A 21,749-nucleotide genomic window follows, 5' to 3' on the forward strand; every position below is an offset into this window, starting at 1 on the left:
TATCCAGACAGGCCTCGACACCACATTCTATGCTGCATATTGGTCTTGATTGCCTGGATGGACATCTCTATGGATGTGCATTGTTCAGCGATCGTGGCCCATCGCCTATTTCCTTGCGACGGTGCTTTTGGCTCCGAGCTCTCCATGTTTCATCCGTGGATATATGCTCGTCCGTGCTGCCTTGCCCATCTCGATCCGTCGAAGCGGACGCTCACTGCAGAGCGATAGTAAATGGGAAAACGGCCACCCACGACAGGGGTCGCGAGAAGCGTTCGTTTCACGGGAAAAGAAGCCTTTCTGTATGTCCGACACAACGACGGCGGCAATCCTGAAACAGCCACCGCGTGGCTGCCCAGCGGTTCCGCACGAGGTAAAGTAGGTCCGATGTGGGCCATGGTGATGTTGTAAATGCAAATTTGCAATTAACGATATCGATTGGGATGCAGGATGGCCTGCAGGGTGGGCTCGAACAAAAAAATTAAATTAAAATAAAACCTACTGTTGCAATGCGATAGCTATTGGCCTTGTCGCACAATTCAGTTGCTACGCAACCTCAGTAAAATAGAGTGGCTCAGTGGGAACCCACGATACAGAGCACGCTAAAAGTCGCTCTTAGCGCACTCCCTTGACGTCAGCTCCGACTCTTCCCCCCAACCACTCTGGAAGCTCACTGCCAACCGGACAACCAGGGCCAATGCCCAAAGATGCCAAAAGAGGGGCGATCGACCACCAAAACCTCCTGCCGCTAGGCCAAATGCAGCACACTTGCGCAGTAATTACTCTGTGCATACAAAAGTTGCAGTGGCCGTCGTCTGTTCCAGTGGTCAACTTCAGCGCCCCAATGGCATGCTAGCAGGGCCTCGGTGTCGTCGACGTCAGTGGGTAGCACCGCTTCAGCCCCTGTCAGCCCCTGTCAAGCTCCAAAACTGCTCTCTCTCAGTAAATACTACCTCGACGCCCAAGCCACTGTCCATTTTCCACCGTAACCTTTGGACCCAGAACGAATATCGTACTCTTTCGTCTCCTGTATGTCCTAGTACTCCAAACCACTGGCCGACCGTCGCAGTAGGCGTGGCTTTCCATAAACGCTACCCAATGAACATCAGGAGTAGGTCACTTCTCGTTTTCCAACTACAACATATTTTACGCTGACAGTTGGCCCTCTCAGCGCTGTCAGCGGCAAAGTGGCGCTCCCGTCGCCGATGGCCAGCAGCAGCCGCTAGCGGTTCGTCGTCGCTGTTAGTGGTTCTTGACAAGGCCGCTAAACACTGGAGAAGGCTGGCTCGCTGCGTCGCTGCAAATAGCAATTCAGCTTCCAGCCGTCGGCGCAGCACTACGGCAGGCACAGGCACAGGAGGCAATCGGCACTAGCAGCCTGTTGCATCTGTCTGTGGTGCGTCGTTGGGTGAGATTTGGTTTATTGACTTTGTTTTTTTTTTTTTTTTTTGTTTGCTTTTTCCCGCTACTTGTTTTCGTTCCAGTTCTATTTTGAGTGCGCCTCCTACGACAGCTTACAGCGGGCATTTGCTCCACGACGTCCACCGAGACCCACTAACAGCACCTGTATGCACTGTCGCTCATTCCCTCTCGCAGCATTCTGCAGCCTCTCGTAATCGTGTCTGCACACCCCCCCTTTCGTCGCACACGCCCCCAGCCACGCCTTACACTTTATTACGTTCATTGTCCGTTCGCTCTGCCTGTGTGGCTGCCATTCCTGTCATCTCTTTCTTTTGGCTGCCACCCCAATGTTGCCATTGCTCGTACCCCGTATTGCTTCGCTCTTGCCCCGTCCGCTTATGGTTGTTCGTTGGCCTGCTCCTTCCTCGCATTCTGTCCACGCCTGACCATCCCATTTGCAGCATCTCGTCAACCATCGGCCGCCCACGTATCTTGCACCTTCCGCCTTCCCTCTTACTGTAAGGAAAGGTTGACAGGGAAGGAACGAGACTCGGCAGGTGCACCATCGGGCAGGCGCTGTCCGTGTTAAGATTACTTTGCAGTCTGCCCCTTTCACCAGCTCGGCAAGCCACACGCAATCTACAACCTACAACGTGCACAATCAGACAATCACCCATAATTCTCTCCTAACCCAAACAAACCCACTCACACCACACACTACGCCCACGCCCCCCAGGACCCAGACCAAGACTCGGACAAAAGACCAAAGACGCATCATTACGAAGACACACGCCGGCGAGGCGCTTCCTCGTGAAAGAAAGCGTTCAAGGTGCTGGTTCTGCCTTCCGCCGGTATTGCTTCGCTGACTTTTGCGCCCATTGCCTCCTGCCTCCTACCTCCTGCTTTCTGCCTCCTGCCTCCTGCCCTCTCACTGCTGCACCGCTCCCCCTCCTGCTCCTGCCTCGTCTCCTCCTTGGCTCCTTCCCTTGTCACCACCCCTGGTCGTACGCAAACAAGCCTATCCACGCCAACCTCCAACCCCAAACTCCACTATTACGCACTCCTTCCCTTCCTCCACTGGCGAGCTTGGACGCTGTCGTTCCACCTCTCTGTTTCTTGTCCCATCTTTTTTGGTCGTTGTTCTGGTGTCTTTTTTTCTTTTTCACCTTGCACGTCGACCAGGACCACCCCGGTCCACCACTTTGCCTCCCCCATACCACGTATTGCCCTCCAGTGACGACTGATAACGTGGTACGCTCGGTCTTTTGTCTTTCTTGTCGTACTTGTCTCTCTCTTCTGCTCTTTCTCTTCCTCCACTCGTTACTATTTTCCTGTTTCCAACCACTTTTGTTTTTTCTCGTCCGTCTTTCAATCTACTCCATTCTCCTTCGTTGACAACCTCTCTTCCTATTCCCTCTCGACGTACACCCTCGTCTCGTTCCGTCCCTCTCACGGAGCACCTCGCCCGTATCTGTTCGACTCCCCACTCGGCGAGCACCTTCTCCTCCTCGACACCTTGCGTTTTCGAACCTAACCATTGACGACGCCGACGCCGACATCGACGCCGACAATACCAGCTACCCCATAAACATACGCACTCATATACATATACGGTTCCGTTGATCGTCTCGACGACCAGCGCTGCCCGGGGTCGACCTCCTCCGTCCTCTGTTTGCCACGGACACTACACAGACAGCACTTGCTTCACCGCACAACCAAGTCGCAACCATGATGGCCACATACAACAACAACAATGCCCACCCGCTGCCCGCGGCGCCGGTCGGTGGTGCCTCCATGCAGCCGCCGCCGCCTGTCCAGCTATCGCAGTCGCAGTCGCAGTCCCAGCAGCAGCAGATGCAATACCTTCAGCAGTCGCCGCCGCAACAGCACAACCCCCTCCAACCACAGACGTCAAGGCGCGAGTCGCAGACCTCGCGCCCCTCCATCTCCCACGGCAGCCGCCCCAAGTCCCGCAGCTTCAGCTTCCGCTCCGACAAGTCCCAGTCGATAAAGAGCGGTGGCGTCGCATCCCAGAAGCTCGAGCCAGAGACACACGCCGAGAAGGAGGCCAAGCGCCTACACTCCAAGGCCGACCCGTCCATGGCCATCATCGAAGCGGAGCCGGGTAAGTCCAAGCCCTCTCGTGGACAGCCACGATCCTGACTTGCGATCCCTCCTTCTGCCCTCTTTGGGCCGTTCATTTTTTCATTTTCTTGGCTCATTCCTTTTTCTGCCCTTTTTGTGCCTGTCATCCTCCTCCCCGACAACGACAACAGCATTGTTCATGTCACATTCTCATCATGGTCCTCTTTTTCCCTTTTTGTCTTTCCTATTTTTTGTCTCTCTCTTATTTTTGTCACCATCCCTTGCCTACCTCTCCCACCCTGCCGCCCGTTTCGCACATTTGTCTTGGAGTGCTCCTTCACGACATGCTAAACTAACAACTCTTGGAATGCAGCCACCGTCGCAGCAACGAGCAAGTCTAACATGGCCCCGCTCCGCAGCATTGTCCACCGAGACAACAATGGAAACCCCATTGGTGAGTGACCCAATCCGCAATTCCAGCCGTCGCCATGGTTTGTCTCCGTGGTGGTCGGGTTGCCTTGCGCTGTCGCCCTGCATTGGCGCCGTGGCATAGCCCTCAGCAATGCGCTCGGCATAGCTCCCAGCAAACACCTCGACTAACACGCCTCCAGCCGAACCGGACAAGTCGAACCCGACCCGCTATCGGTGGGAACGGCCGCTCGACACCATCCGGAGCTTCGAGGCTGCCATTGACGGCGGCTACAACCGGAAATCCTCCTACCCGAATGACAACGAGTCCACCGCCAACTACTCACGCAGAAACAGCTACTACAATCGTATGTCGTCTCCGTCTTTCCTTACTACTCAAGAACGCAGAACGCAGAACGCAGAACGCAGAACGCAGAACGCAGGACCGAGCGCTAACTCCGCAGAAAATCAACCCAATGCCCGCTACCCACAGGACAGCTACTACGGTCGCCCCCAGTCGTACATGCCGACATCTAACAGTGCTTACGACTTACGACAGGGACTGAACGGCCGCGAAAGCTACCAGGACCAAGGCGGATACAACAACGGCGGCTACCCTGGCGGTCCCAACGGCTACGGGAATGGCAATGGTAACCGGCAACGTTACTCTAGAATCGCATCGGAGCCGATGATCCATGGCCACCTCGGCCAAAACCCCAACGGCATCTACCCCATCCCCAACAACCACCGCTCCTACGAGACCGTTGCCTCCGGCAGCGGCACGTCAGGCGAGCCCGCGGGCTACCTGACCGACCCTACAAGCAGCGACAACAGCTCCATTGAGCGCCGCCAGTCACCCTCCAAAGCCAACATGAACATGATGGGCCCCTATGGCAGCGGCACCCACCCCCCCGGCGCCAACACCTACGGCTACAACGGCAACGGCTACAACATGAACGGCGGTGGTCCTAAGCAGAACTCGCCGCCGATCCAGCTGTCGTCTGCACCCACGCATCCTCAGATGGGCCAGATGGGTCAAATGGGTCAAATGGGTCAGTTCGGCCAGATGCAGAACGGCGGCGGCCCCGTGCCGCCGTCCAAGAACGTCATCACCCGCAAGCCGACCAACCTGTCGTCTTCGCAGACATCAGCACAGACGCTCACCCCACCAGCACCTGCCAACGACAAGCGCAAGAGCTGGTTCTCCAAGCGGTTCAGCCGGCAACACTAGTGGAAACGTACCGTGCCCGCTTGGAACCAGCATTGAAGCGTCAAGGCGACGACGACAAAACATACACAAATCCCCCCAGCCGATTATTTCTTTTATTGGTCTCTTCTCGTCTTCTGCTGTTGCTTTTCCGACCGGCTTCACACACTCAATCTTCACCTAAAGAGAGAGGCCATACACTTATCTTTTATTTTTTGGGCAGCTGCACAAACCATGAATGATGACGACCTTTTCTCCTCTTGTGTTCTTATTCCCTCCTTTACTTTCCAATTGTTCTTACTGACACCCCAAGGCGCCGGGGTCATCCACGCTCATTTACGCCAAAAGCGCTTCAAGTTCTTTTTTCGCACACTCGTACTTTGACTCGTACTCACTCTCTTTATATCTGCCGTCGTTGCTTCATTTTTTTTCTTCCGCCTTGTTTTGTCACCATTTCCTTTGTCAACACCTCAATTCACCTATAAATGAAGTCGGACGTCCATGTCGACTCGGGTCACCACCAATACCTACGACTACCGCCACTATTGCCATACGAACAGCAAAACGGAAACCAGCACTGACCTTGTTTCTGTGACGGCTCTTTTAATGTTTTATTCGATGAAGGGAAGATGCAGAGAAGCTGACGGTGCGTCGGGAACAAAGCAAAAAAGATGGGAAACGACAAATATACAATAGCTCACTTGCAGGTGTTGTGAAGGAAGATAAAAAACGAAAAGAACAAAAATGGTGCGCTTTTGTTGCGAATTTGGAAAGAGGCAACGAGACAGAGGGGGTGATAGGCGATAAAAGGGGCGCGACCCGATGAGCCGAGTCTTGGTCTCGTCGCCTGGGTCTGCAGAGGCGTCTACTTGAGCTGTCCATGTATTTTGCCTGTGCGTCTATTTTGTCATATTTGGACTTGTTCTCTTATTTGGTCACGCACTACACGCTACAAAGCAGAACCCCAGGATCCGGCGTTTTTATTTCCTTTTTTTCAGAAAGTTTTTGTTGTATTTTCGAATATTTAATGCTTGCTTCGGAAGGTTTTTATATATGGGTTTACTTTTCTTCACAATGCCTCCGCTATAAACAATCGCATTAACAGTAGTGAAAATTGCTGTCAGTCCTTTAACGATGAAAACGTTCAAATATAGCTTTTGTAGAGAAGACGAGTAAGAAAGTAAATATACAATAACATAAAATGAACACCGCCCTCAAGTACGCCACGGTGATAGGGCAGCGAATACCATATTTCATCCTTCACAAAAGGTGAGGCATAAAATTTGACCATGATTTACTCGCCTTACAACAAAGCTTGAATCACATTCCCATTTCACGAGGCACGCCAATCGACGTTTCACAGCTAAAATTGCGAACAAGCAAAGGATGAAAGCCATATGATAGTCTTTCCACCATGCCCGTGGTATATTGTGAAAAAAAAGAACCACAAAAAACCCAGCCAAAAATCGAAATCCTCATCTCTACCTCTCCTTCTTCGTCTCCTTCTCGGCCAGCTGGTCCGACTGGTCCTCGTAGAACGCTACCACCACATACGCTAGGAGCACTACATTGGCGACGATGGCTGCCAATGCGCCTGCATATGTTGAGTTTCCTGTGCCAGGTTAGCAAGGTTCGACCGGACCGAGCGGCGACTTGTGGTGGCGGCGGCCGGTGTCCTGCAGAACATACCTTTGAAGAGCACATCCACCGTCGCAAAATACGACCCGATTGGTGCCACAATCATGGTAAAAGTGAAGCCCAGAAGCTTCAAGATGACGTGCCTAGACAATGGTGAGACACAATTACATCACAAGAAGAGAAGAGTAGCAGCCCCGAGGCTCCGGCACAGCGGCAACATACTGTGGAACAGCCGGGGCAATGTTGGACTTCTCGCCAGCTGGCGGGCTGGCCCCGACGGTGTCGTCCTTTTCCAGGATGGTCTTTTCGCCCTCGGCAAGACGGCGGGTGGCCATGGCTGTGGTGGCAGGCGACTGCCGTTGCTCGTCGAGAATCGAGTGGGAATGAGACGAGGGAAGGTGACGAGGGAAGGTGACGAGACGCCGCTGGCGGAGTATCGTCAATGCACTCACTTTATGCAACGACAGACAATTACTCTGGATATGGCCTAATGAAAGTATGATTGTTTGCAATCAGCCGTTGTCGTTTGTCGATGGCAGGAGTGGATGACGTCGGCCCGCCTTGTTGGTTTGTATGCCGTATGTCGTACGCTGGTTAAGAAGCAGCCCCAGACATATGCTTACATAACACGCGCGTAAACGTGATAGCGTGTCTGGTCCTCTTGGCAGCGTTGTCCCCAAACGTCTAATTGGAATATCACTGCGCCATCAGGAAAAAGATGGGACCCCGCGCCTAAAAACGCGTTGCGGGCGTTCCAAAAAAGGCCAAAAAAATGGTAACGCAAGGGACGGTGACAGGCATTGGCAACAAGATAAGCGGGAAACATCGTTTGTGATTTGAGTCGGTCAAGACAGGAGGGCATCGACTGCCATCTCTCACGCATTTGCCTTTCCCATTTGTTATATTGGGCGCCTTTCTTTCCTTCTTGGTTTCCAGACCGGTTGCCTCCTTCTTCAATCTTCACGCAAAGGCCCCAAGACGGTTCTTGCCGCATTCGTCTTTTCACGGCGCCTTCTCTAACTGGAAGGCGACGCTGGGCAGTTCTTCCCTTCTCGGCAGCATTTGCTGTCCAAACACGACGCCCAATCACGAGCATCCCCTTTCGGCTGTCTTGTCGTCGTATCGACACCGCCGTTAGACGACAACAGCAGCCTCCCTCCGTTCTGTCGTCTTCCCAAACATGGACTCGTCGCCACTGCCCTCGAGGTCACGGCCTGCTGGTTCGTTTGCGTCGTCGTCCGTGAGCAACCGCCGGAACCCCTTCACGATTGCCAAGGCGGCGTCACTCGCGCGGTCCAACAGCAGCAGTCTTAGCAACAAAAATACCACTCCCTCTCTACCAACGAGGACACAAGAGACACCGAAAGCACAGCCCCGCGGGTCACGGCGAGACCACGACAGTGATGATGACGACGTGGACGACGACGACGAGGACGGTGACTACAATGTGGATGAAGAGGAGGAGGACGACATTGAAGACTCGGACAAGGCTGAGGCAGAAGAAGACGACGACGAGGACGACGAGGACGACGAGGACGAGCTTGCCGGTGTCGGAGGCTTTGCCAATTCGCCCTACTTTACGCAGCCCACCCAGGCCATCACGCAACGTGTGACGCAGCCGACACAGCTTCTCAAGAAGCCGCCTTTGACGCTCGGCGGTAGCAAAGCTCTCGAAACCGTTCCCATCAACATCCCGTCCTCGTCACCCGCCCGGTCCATCATCGAAGTCCCTGCGTCTTCGCCCTTCCAGTCGCCCAAACCGCAGGTGGCACCGTCCTCTACGATCACCGCACGCGGCCGACTGGCCTCTCTCATGGCGCCGGTTGGCACGACGTATCGGTCTCCGGCCGCCCAGGCAGCGCCGCGGCCTGCATCTCCTGCTGCCAGAGTTGCGGACGATTTCGACGACGACCGGGCATTGGACAATATTATCAGCATTGATGACAGCTCGGACGACGACAACGAGAATGACCGCCGGCGGCGGGGCGACATCCGGCCTTCCTCGTTCCGCAGCCCAGACAAAGTTCGAAGACCGGCAGCCGCTGCCACCACTTTGGAGACAGAACAGGAGCAAGACGAGACAGGCGCAGAAGACGATTCCTCTCCACCAGCAGCGGTGGAGTCGAAGCCGCTCGGCCGTCGGATGCTTGACGACAGAAAAATCCAGACACTGGTCGGCAAGATGGTCAAGACCCTGCGCAGCAAGGGCTATATGAACGTTCCTGTCGAGGTTTGTCGCGCCACCTTGATCGATCATAAGTTCAACGTCGAGGAAGCCGTGATGGACGTATTTGACGATCTCCTTGCCCAAGAGCAAGAAAAGAAGAAACTGCGTCTCGCCGCCCCCGCCCGGCCGTCGCCCATTGCCAAGTCCAAGGTCCCCGAGATGATCCGCAGCTTTTCCTATCAGGGCAACAGTTTGGGTTCTAAAATGGCCGGCACAAACACGACGACGACCACCAACACGTCACGCGCTTCCACACCTGCGACCCCCTCGTCCCAGCACTCGTTGAAGCGGAGTGGTCTCAGCCCCGATCCACGACCGAAACGCCGCCGGCTTGTCCAGGGACGCAAGTACCGAGGCCCGACCTCGTCGCAGGCGGGCTCGCCGGCCGTGGACAAGCAAGAAGAGACGGATCTGGTGGATCTAGACCGGTCGGTTAGTGACGACGACGACGACGCCGCCGCCAGTCCGCCGGCCATTGAGATCAGCGACGACGAGCCCATGGAAATGAACGACGACGACGACGGCGACGTGATCGATGTGGACGACGAAGACGATGACAACGACGACAGCGGCGACGTCGAGAAGCGGGTCCTCGAGTACTTCAACACCTGTACCGTCGACGACCTCGTTGCGATGCTGGGTGCCAAGGCCCGCGGCAAAGCCGAGACCATTCTCTCTCACCGGCCCTTCCGCTCGCGCGCCTCTGTGACGCGCATCCAGGCCGAACCAGCGGCTGGCGGTCGCAACAAGAAGAAGGCCGCCAACATTGGCGAGGACATTTTTGATGCGGTCGAAGAATACGTGATTGCCCTGCGGGCCATTGACGTTGTTGTAGCGCAGTGCGAGCAGAAGGGCCTGCAAATCCGATCAACGCTTCACCGCTGGAACGTCGACTTTCGTGGCAGCAACAAGCTCCAACCGGCGGCTGGCGGTAGTGGTGCCGATGGCCTGTTGACTCCGGCGAGTGAACCGGAAAGCTCCAACGGCACTCTCCCTGTCCCTGCGGATAAGAAGAGCAGTTATGTGCCGCTTCCCATCCCCCAGGAGCCAGAGCTCATGCGTGGCCACTGCACGATGAAAGGGTACCAGCTGTACGGCATGAACTGGCTGTGGGAGCTGTACAAGCGCAACTTTGGCTGCATCTTGGCCGACGACATGGGCCTGGGCAAGACTTGCCAGGTGATCTCGTTTCTGAGCCACCTGGTTGAGTCGTACGGCGGCGACGTGGAGGACGAGTCGTCGCGGCCGTGGCCCAACTTGGTGATTGTCCCGCCATCGACACTGGCAAACTGGAAGACGGAGTTTAAAAAGTTTGCGCCCAAGATCCGCGTCACCTCCTACAACGGGTCGACAACCGAGCGCGACGCCATCTTCCACCGGATTCAGGCGCGCCGCGACAGGCACCATGTGGTGTTGGCCTCGTATTCGCAGGTTATGGCCAAGCAGGACGTCGACGCCATGCGCAAGATCTCGCCCAATGTGGCCATCTTTGATGAGGGCCACAAGATGAAGAACTCGGGCACCAACGTGTACAAGTCGCTGCGCCGCATCGACGCCAACTGGCGGCTGATCCTCACGGGCACGCCCGTCCAAAACAACCTGATGGAAATGATCAACCTCCTCAACTTTATCCAGCCGACGCTGTTCGAGCGGCACCTGGAAAAGCTTGGCGCGCTCTTCAGCCAGCGGTTCACGCTGCAGGACGTGAGCAACGGCGCTCTTCTGTTCAGCGACCGCGTTCGGCGTGCCCGCCAGATCCTGGAGCCCTTTATCCTCCAGCGTCGCAAGGAGCAGGTGCTCTCAAGCATGCCGACCAAGACGTCACGCGTCGTGTGCTGTGAGCTCGACGACACGCAGCGGCCCATTTACGAAGCGTACGAACGCCAGTTCCGCGAAGGACGCGAGCGCCGGGCGGCGGGCCTCAAGGGCGCTGCTGCCGCCAGCGACAGCACGGCACGTGCGGCTGTCGCACGGTCGGCTGTCACAGGCTTGTCCAACGACCAGAACAACGTATGGGTCCAGCTGCGGAAATCGGCCATCCACGCGCAGCTGTTCCGACGCTACTACGACGACAAGAAGGTCCAAAAGATGGCCGAGATTCTCATGATGGAGGTGCCGCAGGCTGAGTTGCGGCAGCCCAACCTGGGCCATCTGGTCAACGAGCTGCGCGACTGCTCCGACTTTGAGCTGCACACATGGTGCCGCGACTACCACTGCATCCGCGAGTACGACACGCCCGACGGGCTCTTCTTGAAGAGCGGCAAGGTGCGCGAGCTGCTGTCCCTGGTACGGCAGTTCCAAGCGAACGGCGACCGTGCTCTGGTGTTTACGCGCTTTGCGCGCGTGCTCAACATCTTGCGCGAATGTCTCGAGCACGAAAACATTGCTTACGTGTCCCTCGAGGGCGCCACGCGCGTCGATGAGCGCCAGGACATTATTGACGAGTTCAACGAGAACGCCGACATCCCCGTCTTTTTGCTGACGACGGGCTCCGGCGGCACGGGCATCAACCTCACGGCCGCCAACAAGGTCGTCATCTTTGACCAGAGCGACAACCCGCAGGACGACGTACAGGCCGAGAACCGGGCCCACCGCCTGGGCCAGACGCGGGACGTCGAGGTCATCAAGCTGGTGACACAGGGCACCATTGAGGAGCTTGTGTACAAGGCGTGCCAGACGAAGCTGGAGCTCGCACAGCGTGTGACGGCGGGCAGCGCAAGCCGTGCCGAGGAGCTGGAGGCCGCCGAATGGGGCGACGGCGATCGTGTCGCCAAGGCCGTCGAGGAAGAAGTGCGGAGGATGCTGCTGGCGAAGCAGGACGACAAGGACGAGAGAGACGAGAAGGGCGACACAAACGAGACGGTGACGACGACCACGCCCCCCAAGAGCGACGACGGCGACAACAACGGCAGGGATGATGCGCCCACGAGTCGGCCACGCCGTTCTCGCAAGTAGGGGCAGGACGAGCACAGCTGGCCATGTTGTGGTTTATATCCGAAAAGTTGTATATTTTGTTGTTGATATTGTTATTTTCATGATACAGGGTCATTACGATTGAGTTGTACTTAGGATGGGTTGTCAGTGTTGTCACACATTTCAGCGTCTGTATAAACTGCTTCGGTCTCGGTCATCGGATTTATGATGGTCTGCATATTATTGTCGCATTCGCTTTGATAGACTACTTTGCATATAGGTAGGCATGTTATACATGTTCAAGAAAAGAAAATACTTATTTGGACAAATCATAAGTTTTATTTTATTAATCATCATCTTCTTCAACAAGAGATCCTATCACTATCTAGAGTGTGCGTTGCCGTCGTACAAGAACAAATTACATCCTGCCGGGACTGCATCACACTCGTCATACGCAACAAGATTTTTTCGGTCTTGTGAAAATTGTAATTTTTTCTTTTTTTTTTGGTTTGTGTATATTGTGTTGTGTGTGTGTTGTTGTGTTTCCCAATCCATGTGCAATCATCGCATTCGACAAACCAGGAAGAATGAAACATGAAACATAGTAAAAAAAACTCCGTCCCATCTCCGGCCACTTTTTTTTTCGTTGCTCTCTGTCCCGGGAGAGAAGAGAGACAAGAGGGTCCTGATCGGGAGCGAGAGTGGTGCCTCTCATGAGGGAGAGAGGGAGGGCGAGGAGGACAAAACACAAAATCAAAATGCGTTGCCTCACACAGCCCGCCAATGTGGTTTTCGAAATCATATCGTCACCATTCCCTCGTGCACACAACGAACCCTCAACACCTCTTTTTTTGTTTTGTTCCCGGGCCCGCTCCACACACGAACCGCCACACAATGCCCAATGCTATGCCCTAGCATATTGCATCCCGTCCCCCCTTTCCCCAGTCACTGTGGATGCTTCAACCTAAACGCAACGCAACTCTGTCCCCTCCATCATAGCGCACGCTCCCAGTAATTATATCGAAGAGGGGTACAGCATGATGCGGACGGAAGCACCGAAAGATCTGGCGGGGAGGGGGGTGGCGAACTTGGCGCGGACGACACCCGAGTTGCCGTGTGGCCGGGTGACCTTGCCCCAGATGACCCGGATCTTGGTTCCCCGCTTCTCGGTCTGAGCCTTGTAGACGTACGCGACCTTCTTGCCCAGGTAGAAGCTACAGAGCCGTATGTTAGTGCCGGGACGGTTTGCTTGTCTCGAGTGGGTTGTTGGGAGAACGTTGCGCAGGGATGACAAAAACGTACTTGGCAGCAGCGGTGTCATCAACACCCTCAATCTTCACCAGGCTGGTCTTGGGGTGGACGACATGACGGCCACGCTGGTAGCTCAGGTGGCGACCCCTGTGAAAATTTGTTAGCATACGATGTTTGTTTTGTGCTCGATCATCATTCGTATTAGGCGTCATCCCAAGAACCCCCCAAAAACCTTGCCATCCACCTCCGTCGCATCAGCATCGAGTCCGAAATCCGTCGGCGGTCCGTTTTTTGCAGTTTTGCAATCATTGAGCGCAGTCGTCCAAGAATCGTCGTGCACGGACGTTGTCGTGGTGTTGCTCAATGCTGTAATATACAACGGTTGGTTGTAAACCAGTGCGTGGCCAATGTCTGTTGAGAGACGTGTCACTCTCGGCCGTCGCTCTCTTTTAAAATGAGAGTGTCTCTGGGTCTCGTCGTAGTCGGTCGGTTGCTGCGAGTCCTATAACAAGTACCGTCTCGCGTGCCTGAATGCTGTTCTGATCTTTGGTGTTCGGTTTGGATACGGATGCGATGCTGATGTCCTGTCGACAATAAATGCGTCTGCCCACCCCTCTCCATGTCCCACGCTTGTCCTCGTCTTCTTCGGCTTTCTCCTTCGTTGCCGAGTGAACGTTGTATAAACTTACTTCACATATACTGCGAAAGAAAATGCCATGTTAGTCAATGTTCATCCGCATATTCCAAGTCGAACTCTTCACGCCTCTTTGCGAATCGGTTCTGGCGACAATCCATCTCCATATTCAACACAGCAAGCAAAAAACGACGTCCAATGCAAGCAGACGGTCGCGTTTTCGTTCGCATCCGCTCACGGCGAGGTGGCCGGACAAGATTGTGTGCCAGATATGACGATTCGCAAAAGAGGATGGCCGGTGGCCCGCGCAGAAAGTGTCGTCTCGGCAACTCGATTCTCCTCGTGTCCCAGAGGGTAGAAAACACTCACGTCTGTGACCGCTCTCGGAAGGCATTTTGTGTGATGTTGGGGGTTGTCGAAAGACCAAAAAAGTCTCGTTCTGGCAAAAAAACAAAACAGTTTTGTTAATGGATTTTGTTCGCAGGTTTGTTGTTGGGCGAGAAACAAGAGAGAGGAATAGATTGAGCAAAAGCAACAATCTAATATTCGTCTTGTGCGAAAGACAGAGAGGGCTTCTTACTTCGTCGCGTCCGCGTTGGGTGTTGTCGATTTCAAAGTTGGCTGCGGGAGAAGGGAAGAGAGGAAAGGAGGAATATCTTTGTGAGGCTTTCGGATTGCGGGCCACTACTCTGTGAATATTTTGCGTTTGGACACCAAAGGCAGGTGAGTGGGACCAAGGGCAACACACCACAGGCATTGGGCGGGCAAGAGCGATGAAAAAAAAATTTGTCTCCCTGTCCAAAAGCGACTTAGCCCGGAAATTCCAAACCCTAAGAGGGCTGGCCAATGCCCGCACATGCACGTGACAGTATTAGTAAGGACGGGCGTGCAAAATACGGAGCAATGAAGGCGTGGCGCCATATTATGTGGCTGAAATTTAGTTGCACGTGCCAGATCACGCTCCCAATGTTCAACATCTTCTGTGTTTTTGCACCGACACTTTCGATTTGCTGGTGCCGACGTCATTCAGCCCTGAGTTACTGATAGTAAAACGTCACGTCCTCGACGGTCGCTGATGACGCAGTTGAACTGCGTGCAGTTGCTTCTTAGGTGAATGGCATTGTAAATGAAGGACTACAAACGCAGCAGTCCGAGGATGAGCAGACGCGATAGTTGTGATTCTGGAACGCCAAGCGTTGTGACTGTTGCTCGCTACGAGCCGGCGGTTATGTGATCGAAACAGAGAGCATCGAACGTCGACCCGCTGGAAAAGTCCGAGCTTACGCCACAGCTTGCCTTGGATCCATCTTCGGACCCGGCGGAGATGTCGCCGTAATGCTTTTTTGTGCTGTTGTCCAGTGCGCTCTCAGGGCAAGGCATGGAACCCGTGGCGCATTGTACAACATGCACGTTGCATGCTGCATCGTTCCTTTGTGCCACAGCATAGTTGGTCGCGGTAGGCGACATCTTTGTCATGTAGATGGATGAGAACGATGCGCGCAGATAACTTCCTAGTGGATAAGGGCTTAGTAGGTTCTAAGCTATACGACAAACTAGTTGTCCGCTGCGCGCTGCCACCACGTTCCAATTCTCACTGCGATTGGCAGGTTCTGTCGGCTCTGTTTGGCGCCGTCTTCATCGGAACTTGTAGCCCAATCCGACCGGATTTATTCCTATTCAACCGGACGACCGTATTCCAGGTCCCCTGTCGCTACCGCTCTTTTGCGTAACAATAGAATCCCCACTACCACGGCATAATATGGACGGACATCGTTTTTGGTTGTCGAGTTCTTTCGTAGAAGCACCACCTGTCGCTTCCCCGCAGCTCACGAAACGAATGGAATTGGTGTCTGAATCAACTTTTGCGCCTCTCTGATATGTCCTGTGCTCCGTAGTATTGACCACACTGGTATGCCCGCGCGCTTCCCAGGAGTTGCATATTGGAAACGAGGCCCGGTGGTGCGTGGACCACCAGAAGCAGCAAACGGACAACCCTCGTGGACAGGCCCTCGTGGACAGGCACGCGGTACAGATGCTGGCCGATGCTGGGGGAGGGCGGACGAACCTTGTGACATGGATGCACCGTCCTCTGCACCAGGAACGTGTCCAACTCGCACAGAGCGCGCAGCAGTGCGAACACACGTACTTACTTCGTAGGTAGCCACACGCCCGGCCTCGTCAAGCCCAAGATTACTGTATTCCGCATCCTGTCCTCATCCGTCAGACACCACACGGTCCATTCTGATTCCTGTGGATCCGCTGTGTAGCCGCGACAAGCTCTTCCTCGATGTGGCCTCGGTCTTAGGAGCAGAATGTGCCGACATCCAAGCAGACCAAATGGGGCCAAGAGGAGGAGCTTTCCTTCCCCCAGCTACTTCGTAATTTCCCACCAATTCTCTCCCGGAAGAGCAACTTTTTGGAGCTAAATGGTAGAATAGGCACGAACAGGCCAGCCTTCCCTTCCCCCCTCATCCCAGGCACCGGAAAGCTGGCATTTCCGGCCATTGCTGTGTCCAGTGCAGAGAACGACACAGCTACGTAAGATTAACTTGCATTCCTTTTCCCAGCATTTCGGTCGGCTTTTGCTCTGGCGCCTCGAGCCCTGTATTCCTATAGTAAATCCCGCCGACAGCCACAAACAGTTATTCGTGTTTTGTTTGGAGCCGATGCCCGCCGTTGACACGCGTGGCCCAGTGAAAAGGCACTCCGCATGGCTATTTTGTCATTTGTATTCCTTTTCCCCCGTTGCGACCTCCGCTGTCGACAAATCTAGTAAAACTGACTCCGAGGAAAACGGGAACCACTCGTTGTCCTTGCCGCCCACCGCGCTTACCAATTGGCCGTGGAGGGGCTCCCGTAACGAGCGCCCTGCGAAATCGGGTCTTTGTCGGCAACACTCGAGAGCGTCACTCATCCTCCACTGACGAAGAAGAAAGCCTGAAGACGGAGAGCGAGGCGGATCGGTGCTCAGTTGGGATGGTGAGGGATGTGTCTTAGTTCCACAGTTCTCCCGTATCGCCGCATTGGTTTGCTCCTTCTCTGTGACAAAGCAACGGCCGATGCTTTGTATGATTTGTGAACAAAGGCAATACGGCAGGTGCATACAGTACATCCAGTAGTAGGGGCCCTGCTTGACACTTACGGAAGACCTGTGCAGTATTTACATGTATGGCTCTGCAAGCACCTTACACACCACAACCACCGCCGCCGCCGTATATCCTACGAGTCACGGAAGGCGCGGATGGCATTGTCTCGCCCAGGTTTCTGTCCTCCAAAACGACAATACACTGACAGAGAGCGTGCCTTCCTAATTCCGCATCAGCGAGGAGAACCTGGCGGGCTAGAGTTATGCGGCGCGTGCATCTCTATTTCTGCGTAGGAAAGAGCGACACTGCCTGAGTAAGCTCCTGTCCGTTGCGTAACAGGGACCACCTGCCTGCCCCAGCGAAACGGACACCCCTAAAGCGACAAGCACCTCTGTCGTAGCGCGGCAGAATCTTGCCTACAGGGCAGTAGCTTCCCCCGCCAATACTCCGAGCTCGTCGTCATTCCCCCCACTTGCAGCGCTCATTTACCCATCGCCACAGGTGCAGTCAACAAAATGCTAGACCACGCCCCTCCCTAGTCCCCAGTGCAAGCCGCCCCGCGCTGCCGCCTCTCCGCCGTCGCCGCTCCTGCCCAGCATCATCACCGTTTTAGACCTCCCCAAAACGTTTGGCATTACCCGTTTGTTGTCCCTCCCTCCTTCCCTCTTTGTCTGTCTTCTCTGTCTTCGCTGTCCTAGATCCCTCCTTCCTTCTTTCCCTCTTTTTTTTCTTACCTTATTTACCCTGATTTGTTTGTTCTTCTCGATTTGAGCTTCATTCTCGCCAATTCCCCAAAGTGCATCATCCAGCAGCTTCTCCAACTCTGCTGTTCAATTCCCCCCTCCACCCATCGGACATCTCAACGGTTTATCCTCCTGCGGCTTGACGATTAGCTCGCAGCCTATAATTTTTTTTATTTTTTGCGCGCATCGAAGCTGTCCACCCCAGGCCGCCGCCGCCGCATTTGTTCTCCCTTCTCCTTTCTCATCTTCGTCGTCACTGTCGTCGACTTTTCTTCCCATTTTCAGTCTTTTTTGGCTCGAATTCGTTGGGTTTCCACTATCTCATCTGCTCATCGCTTTCCGTCGCCCTCAATCTCAGAAATCGACAAACTGCCGCAATGGACGCCCCCACCAGCGACACAGGGTATGTACTTTTTCTGTCCTTCGATTTGTTTCATACGAGGCGCCATATCCGCTTCCGTTGCTGTTTTCAATGGCTCAAACTCTCTCGCTTTGGTCTCGCTCTGCCTCTTTCTGCCTCTCGTTTTCACTTTGCTGTTACTCTGTTGTCTACCCCGCCTCACCTCTTTTTGCTTCCCGCGTTGCTGCTTGTTTCCGTCCTTTTTCACTACCCTCCTTGTTTGCCACCCCCCAATTCAGAATACCCGGTGGGCGATTCGCTCGTTGGGCCGCCTGGAGGAGCTCTCCCAAGCTTCCGGCATATAAAAGTCGAGGGAAAAGCAGCTTCACAAGACTGGAACGACGATGCGACAAAGGGAATTGTAACGAGACATTCCGACCTGGCTATAAGAGAAACAGAAAGAGAGAGAGTTACAGCGCGTTCCATCCAGCTAACCGTGTCCCAGCATGATGGAGCTGAAGGCCGACACCACCATCGTGGTGCTTGGTGCTTCTGGTGATCTGGCGAAGAAGAAGACAGTATGTTTCCCCGCGTAATTCCTGCCACAGTCCCGATTTCTTTCCACGTAAATAGTTCTTGGGTTGCGGTGTCATTTTATTCCATGACGGCTAACAGTATGACAGTATCCCGCCCTCTTCGGTCTTGTAAGTGACGAAAACAGCTCTAACGCTCCACCACTCCCACCACACAAGCGCATCCACAAAAGCAGAACGTTGTCACGAAATGCGACTTTGCACCCTCCTTGAGCGTAGGCGTTCATACCTTGCAATTGAATTTGCAAGGCGCCGTGCCCATTTCCGCCACCACCTCCTTCGCCTCCTCCTTCTCCTTCTCCTTCTCCGCCTTCTTCTCCCGGACGCAGCTAGCAGCTAACACCGATCGCCTGGAAATGTAGTACCGCAACCAATTCCTTCCCAAGAACATCAAGATCGTCGGCTATGCTAGAACAAAGATGGATCACGAGGAGTATATTCGGAGAATCCGTTCGTACATCAAGACCCCCACCAAGGAGACCGAGCAGCAGCTCGACGACTTCTGCAGCCGGTGCACCTACATCTCTGGCCAGTACGACCAGGATGAGTCCTTCCAACGCCTCAACTCGCACATCGAGGACCTCGAGAAGGACTTCAAGGAGGCCCACCGCCTGTTCTACATGGCCCTCCCCCCCAGCGTTTTCACAATGGTCTCGCAGCACCTGAAGCGCTGCTGCTACACGACGAAGGGCATTGTCCGCGTCATTGTGCGTCTTCCCGTCTTTGCCGTGTCCGTCCTGGAAAAACAAAGTGCGTTGCCAACCGACTAACCGACTCCTTCCAACAGGTCGAGAAGCCGTTCGGCAAGGATCTGGCCAGCTCCCGCGAGCTGCAAAAGTCCCTCGAGCCCGATTGGAACGAGAAGGAGCTGTTTCGTATTGACCACTACCTCGGCAAGGAGATGGTCAAGAACATCCTCGTTATGCGCTTTGCCAACTCGTTCCTCGGCGCCACCTGGAACCGCCACCATATCGACAACGTCCAGATCACCTTCAAGGAGCCCTTCGGCACCGAGGGCCGCGGTGGCTACTTTGACGAGTTCGGCATTGTCCGTGACGTCATGCAGAACCATCTGCTGCAGGTCCTGACCCTGCTGGCCATGGAGCGTCCCATCTCCTTCTCGGCCGAGGACATCCGCGACGAGAAGGTCCGCGTGCTGCGCGCCATGCCGGCGATCGAACCTAAGAACGTTATCATCGGCCAGTACGGCCGCTCGCTGGACGGCTCCAAGCCCTCGTACAAGGAGGACGACACCGTGCCCAAGGACTCGCGCTGCCCCACCTTCTGTGCACTCGTCGCCTTCATTAAGAACGAGCGGTGGGATGGCGTGCCCTTCATCATGAAGGCCGGCAAGGCCCTCAACGAGCAGAAGACGGAAATCCGGATACAGTTCAGGGACGTCACCTCGGGCATCTTCAAAGACATCCCGCGTAACGAGCTGGTGATGCGCATCCAGCCCAACGAGAGCGTCTACATCAAGATGAACTCCAAGCTGCCCGGTCTCAGCATGCAGACCGTCGCCACCGAGCTGGACCTGACCTACCGCCGCCGGTTCTCGGACCTTAAGATTCCTGAGGCCTACGAGTCGCTCATCCTGGACTGTCTCCGTGGCGACCAGTCCAACTTTGTCCGTGACGACGAGCTGGACGCCAGCTGGAGAATCTTCACGCCGCTGCTGCACTACCTCGACGACAACAAGGAAATCGTGCCTATGGAGTACGCCTACGGTATGTATAAAAGCAGGCTTGCCTAAACCTGTCTACCCGCGCCTCTTGGTCACACCATCTACTAACACCGCTCAGGTTCTCGTGGTCCCGCCGTTCTCGATGACTTTACCGCGTCCTATGGCTACCGGTTTGCCGACAACGCGGGCTACCAGTGGCCTACGACGTCGGCTGCCCAGCCGCCGAATACCAAGTTGTAAGTTGGCGATGCCCTGGCGCGATCGATGACGAGTTGGTAGAGTGGGGATAGAAGAAGGAGCCATGGAAGAGGCAGATTATGACAATGGAGCTGCGGACCGTTCAACATGCGCGGAGACGCTTGTGGATGGTCCCAAGCCCCTTCGGAATGGATGTGTTTTAATAACCATCGTTACAACAGTTGAAAAAAGGGACAAACTGAAGAAACAGATGGATAGTGGGGGCAGCACGGGGACTACAAGTTGGTTCTCTTGTTGTCCTCTGTCGTCTTATCCTCTCGTCCTTTCGCCTTCTCTTTCTCGCCTGGTCTTTTAGAAGAAGAAATGGAATCAGCCGTTGGAGACGAACAGACACGTCCATGTCAACGCTGGTGCGGTGCTGGTCTTGGCCCGTGCCTGACGTGACAACAGTTCAAAGAGGTGATAGAAGACGGGGATTCAAAGATTAAAAGAAGAAAAGAAAAGAAATTGCATGTTTATGATTTCATGTGAACGAAGGGGGAACTATGAGGGGAGACACATTGCCTTTTTTTTTTACTTGCTTTTATTTCTGCTATAGCAATGGGATCCGGCTGGTTTCAATTTCTCACATTTTCACAATACTATATAATCGTGACCGTAATTCTTGTCTTCTGGTGAAAAATAATAATGCCATGGAGCTCACTGTTGTCGTCGTTCTGTACCTCAAGAGCCCCGATGCCTCTTCCTGCCTTCATCGTACATCTCCATATGTCTACGTAGAGATAAGCAATCTTCCCCGGGAAACTAACTTCCCCAGGAAAATAAACTTCTACCAGTCTCAGCTCCAAAGTCAATGATACTGTCGTTCCTCATTTGTAGGAGTGTTGCCTCGGAGATGCTGGTGAACAGCCTGAATGGTAATAAAGTGATGTGCACGTGACTTCACCCAGCCAAGCGCCGGCTCAGTAATACCGCGACGCGGATGGCAGTCGCGGCGTCCTCCTGCCCATTTGTAGCTTAAAATCCATGGATGTCATGGTTTTCGGGGGTGAAAGTGGGTCTGCTCCAGGTGAATCTGCCGCCTGTGGCTGGGTTGTTCCCTTGTTCCTTCCACTGTCTCTCTCTTGCCTCTTTTCGTCAATAGCGCCTTCCACTGTCGCTCGAGTCTCCTCGTCCAGGCCTAAATCGTCCATTCGCTCGTTTCTCTAAACCCAACAGAAAACAACCAACCAAACAACAACCGGCACTGGCCAAACGAACGGCACTCCTACTCGACCGTTGCACGTTTGTACACCTCACGTACCCCGTTGTCACTGGTCTCCTTGCCTCTTTGTCCTTCTTTCT

General features: G+C 54.5%; 6 protein-coding genes across 6 annotated transcripts; 3 read left to right on the forward strand and 3 right to left on the reverse strand.

Annotated features, from left to right (window-relative positions):
• Positions 1-3,126: 3,126 nt before the first annotated feature.
• On the forward strand, positions 3,127-5,122 carry SPSK_08794 (uncharacterized protein; the record flags this gene model as incomplete). The annotated part of the gene is made up of 3 exons (XM_016735381.1): positions 3,127-3,523; positions 3,857-3,937; positions 4,095-5,122. 3 exons carry the CDS (start codon positions 3,127-3,129, stop codon positions 5,120-5,122), a joined length of 1,506 nt encoding a protein of 501 aa, XP_016588439.1.
• A 1,457-nt stretch (positions 5,123-6,579) lies between these two features.
• SPSK_09949 (uncharacterized protein) lies at positions 6,580-7,071 on the reverse strand (the record flags this gene model as incomplete). Its single annotated transcript, XM_016736516.1, has 3 exons — positions 6,580-6,710; positions 6,788-6,879; positions 6,905-7,071. The coding sequence occupies 3 exons, from the start codon at positions 7,069-7,071 to the stop codon at positions 6,580-6,582; spliced, it is 390 nt and encodes a 129-aa protein (XP_016588440.1).
• Positions 7,072-7,916: 845 nt separating this feature from the next.
• On the forward strand, positions 7,917-11,918 carry SPSK_08335 (uncharacterized protein; the record flags this gene model as incomplete). The annotated part of the gene is made up of 1 exon (XM_016734935.1): positions 7,917-11,918. One exon carries the CDS (start codon positions 7,917-7,919, stop codon positions 11,916-11,918), a length of 4,002 nt encoding a protein of 1,333 aa, XP_016588441.1.
• A 973-nt stretch (positions 11,919-12,891) lies between these two features.
• On the reverse strand, positions 12,892-13,388 carry SPSK_09943 (large subunit ribosomal protein L35Ae; the record flags this gene model as incomplete). Its single annotated transcript, XM_016736510.1, has 3 exons — positions 12,892-13,090; positions 13,179-13,274; positions 13,360-13,388. 3 exons carry the CDS (start codon positions 13,386-13,388, stop codon positions 12,892-12,894), a joined length of 324 nt encoding a protein of 107 aa, XP_016588442.1.
• A 1,585-nt stretch (positions 13,389-14,973) lies between these two features.
• On the reverse strand, positions 14,974-15,228 carry SPSK_10172 (uncharacterized protein; the record flags this gene model as incomplete). The annotated part of the gene is made up of 1 exon (XM_016736722.1): positions 14,974-15,228. The coding sequence occupies one exon, from the start codon at positions 15,226-15,228 to the stop codon at positions 14,974-14,976; it is 255 nt and encodes an 84-aa protein (XP_016588443.1).
• A 3,211-nt stretch (positions 15,229-18,439) lies between these two features.
• Positions 18,440-20,447, forward strand: SPSK_08785 (glucose-6-phosphate 1-dehydrogenase; the record flags this gene model as incomplete). The annotated part of the gene is made up of 5 exons (XM_016735372.1): positions 18,440-18,508; positions 18,614-18,634; positions 18,886-19,230; positions 19,311-20,250; positions 20,326-20,447. 5 exons carry the CDS (start codon positions 18,440-18,442, stop codon positions 20,445-20,447), a joined length of 1,497 nt encoding a protein of 498 aa, XP_016588444.1.
• Positions 20,448-21,749: the final 1,302 nt, after the last annotated feature.

Source organism: Sporothrix schenckii (genome assembly GCF_000961545.1).
Source record: "Sporothrix schenckii 1099-18 chromosome Unknown Cont44, whole genome shotgun sequence".
NCBI lineage: Eukaryota > Fungi > Ascomycota > Sordariomycetes > Ophiostomatales > Ophiostomataceae > Sporothrix > Sporothrix schenckii.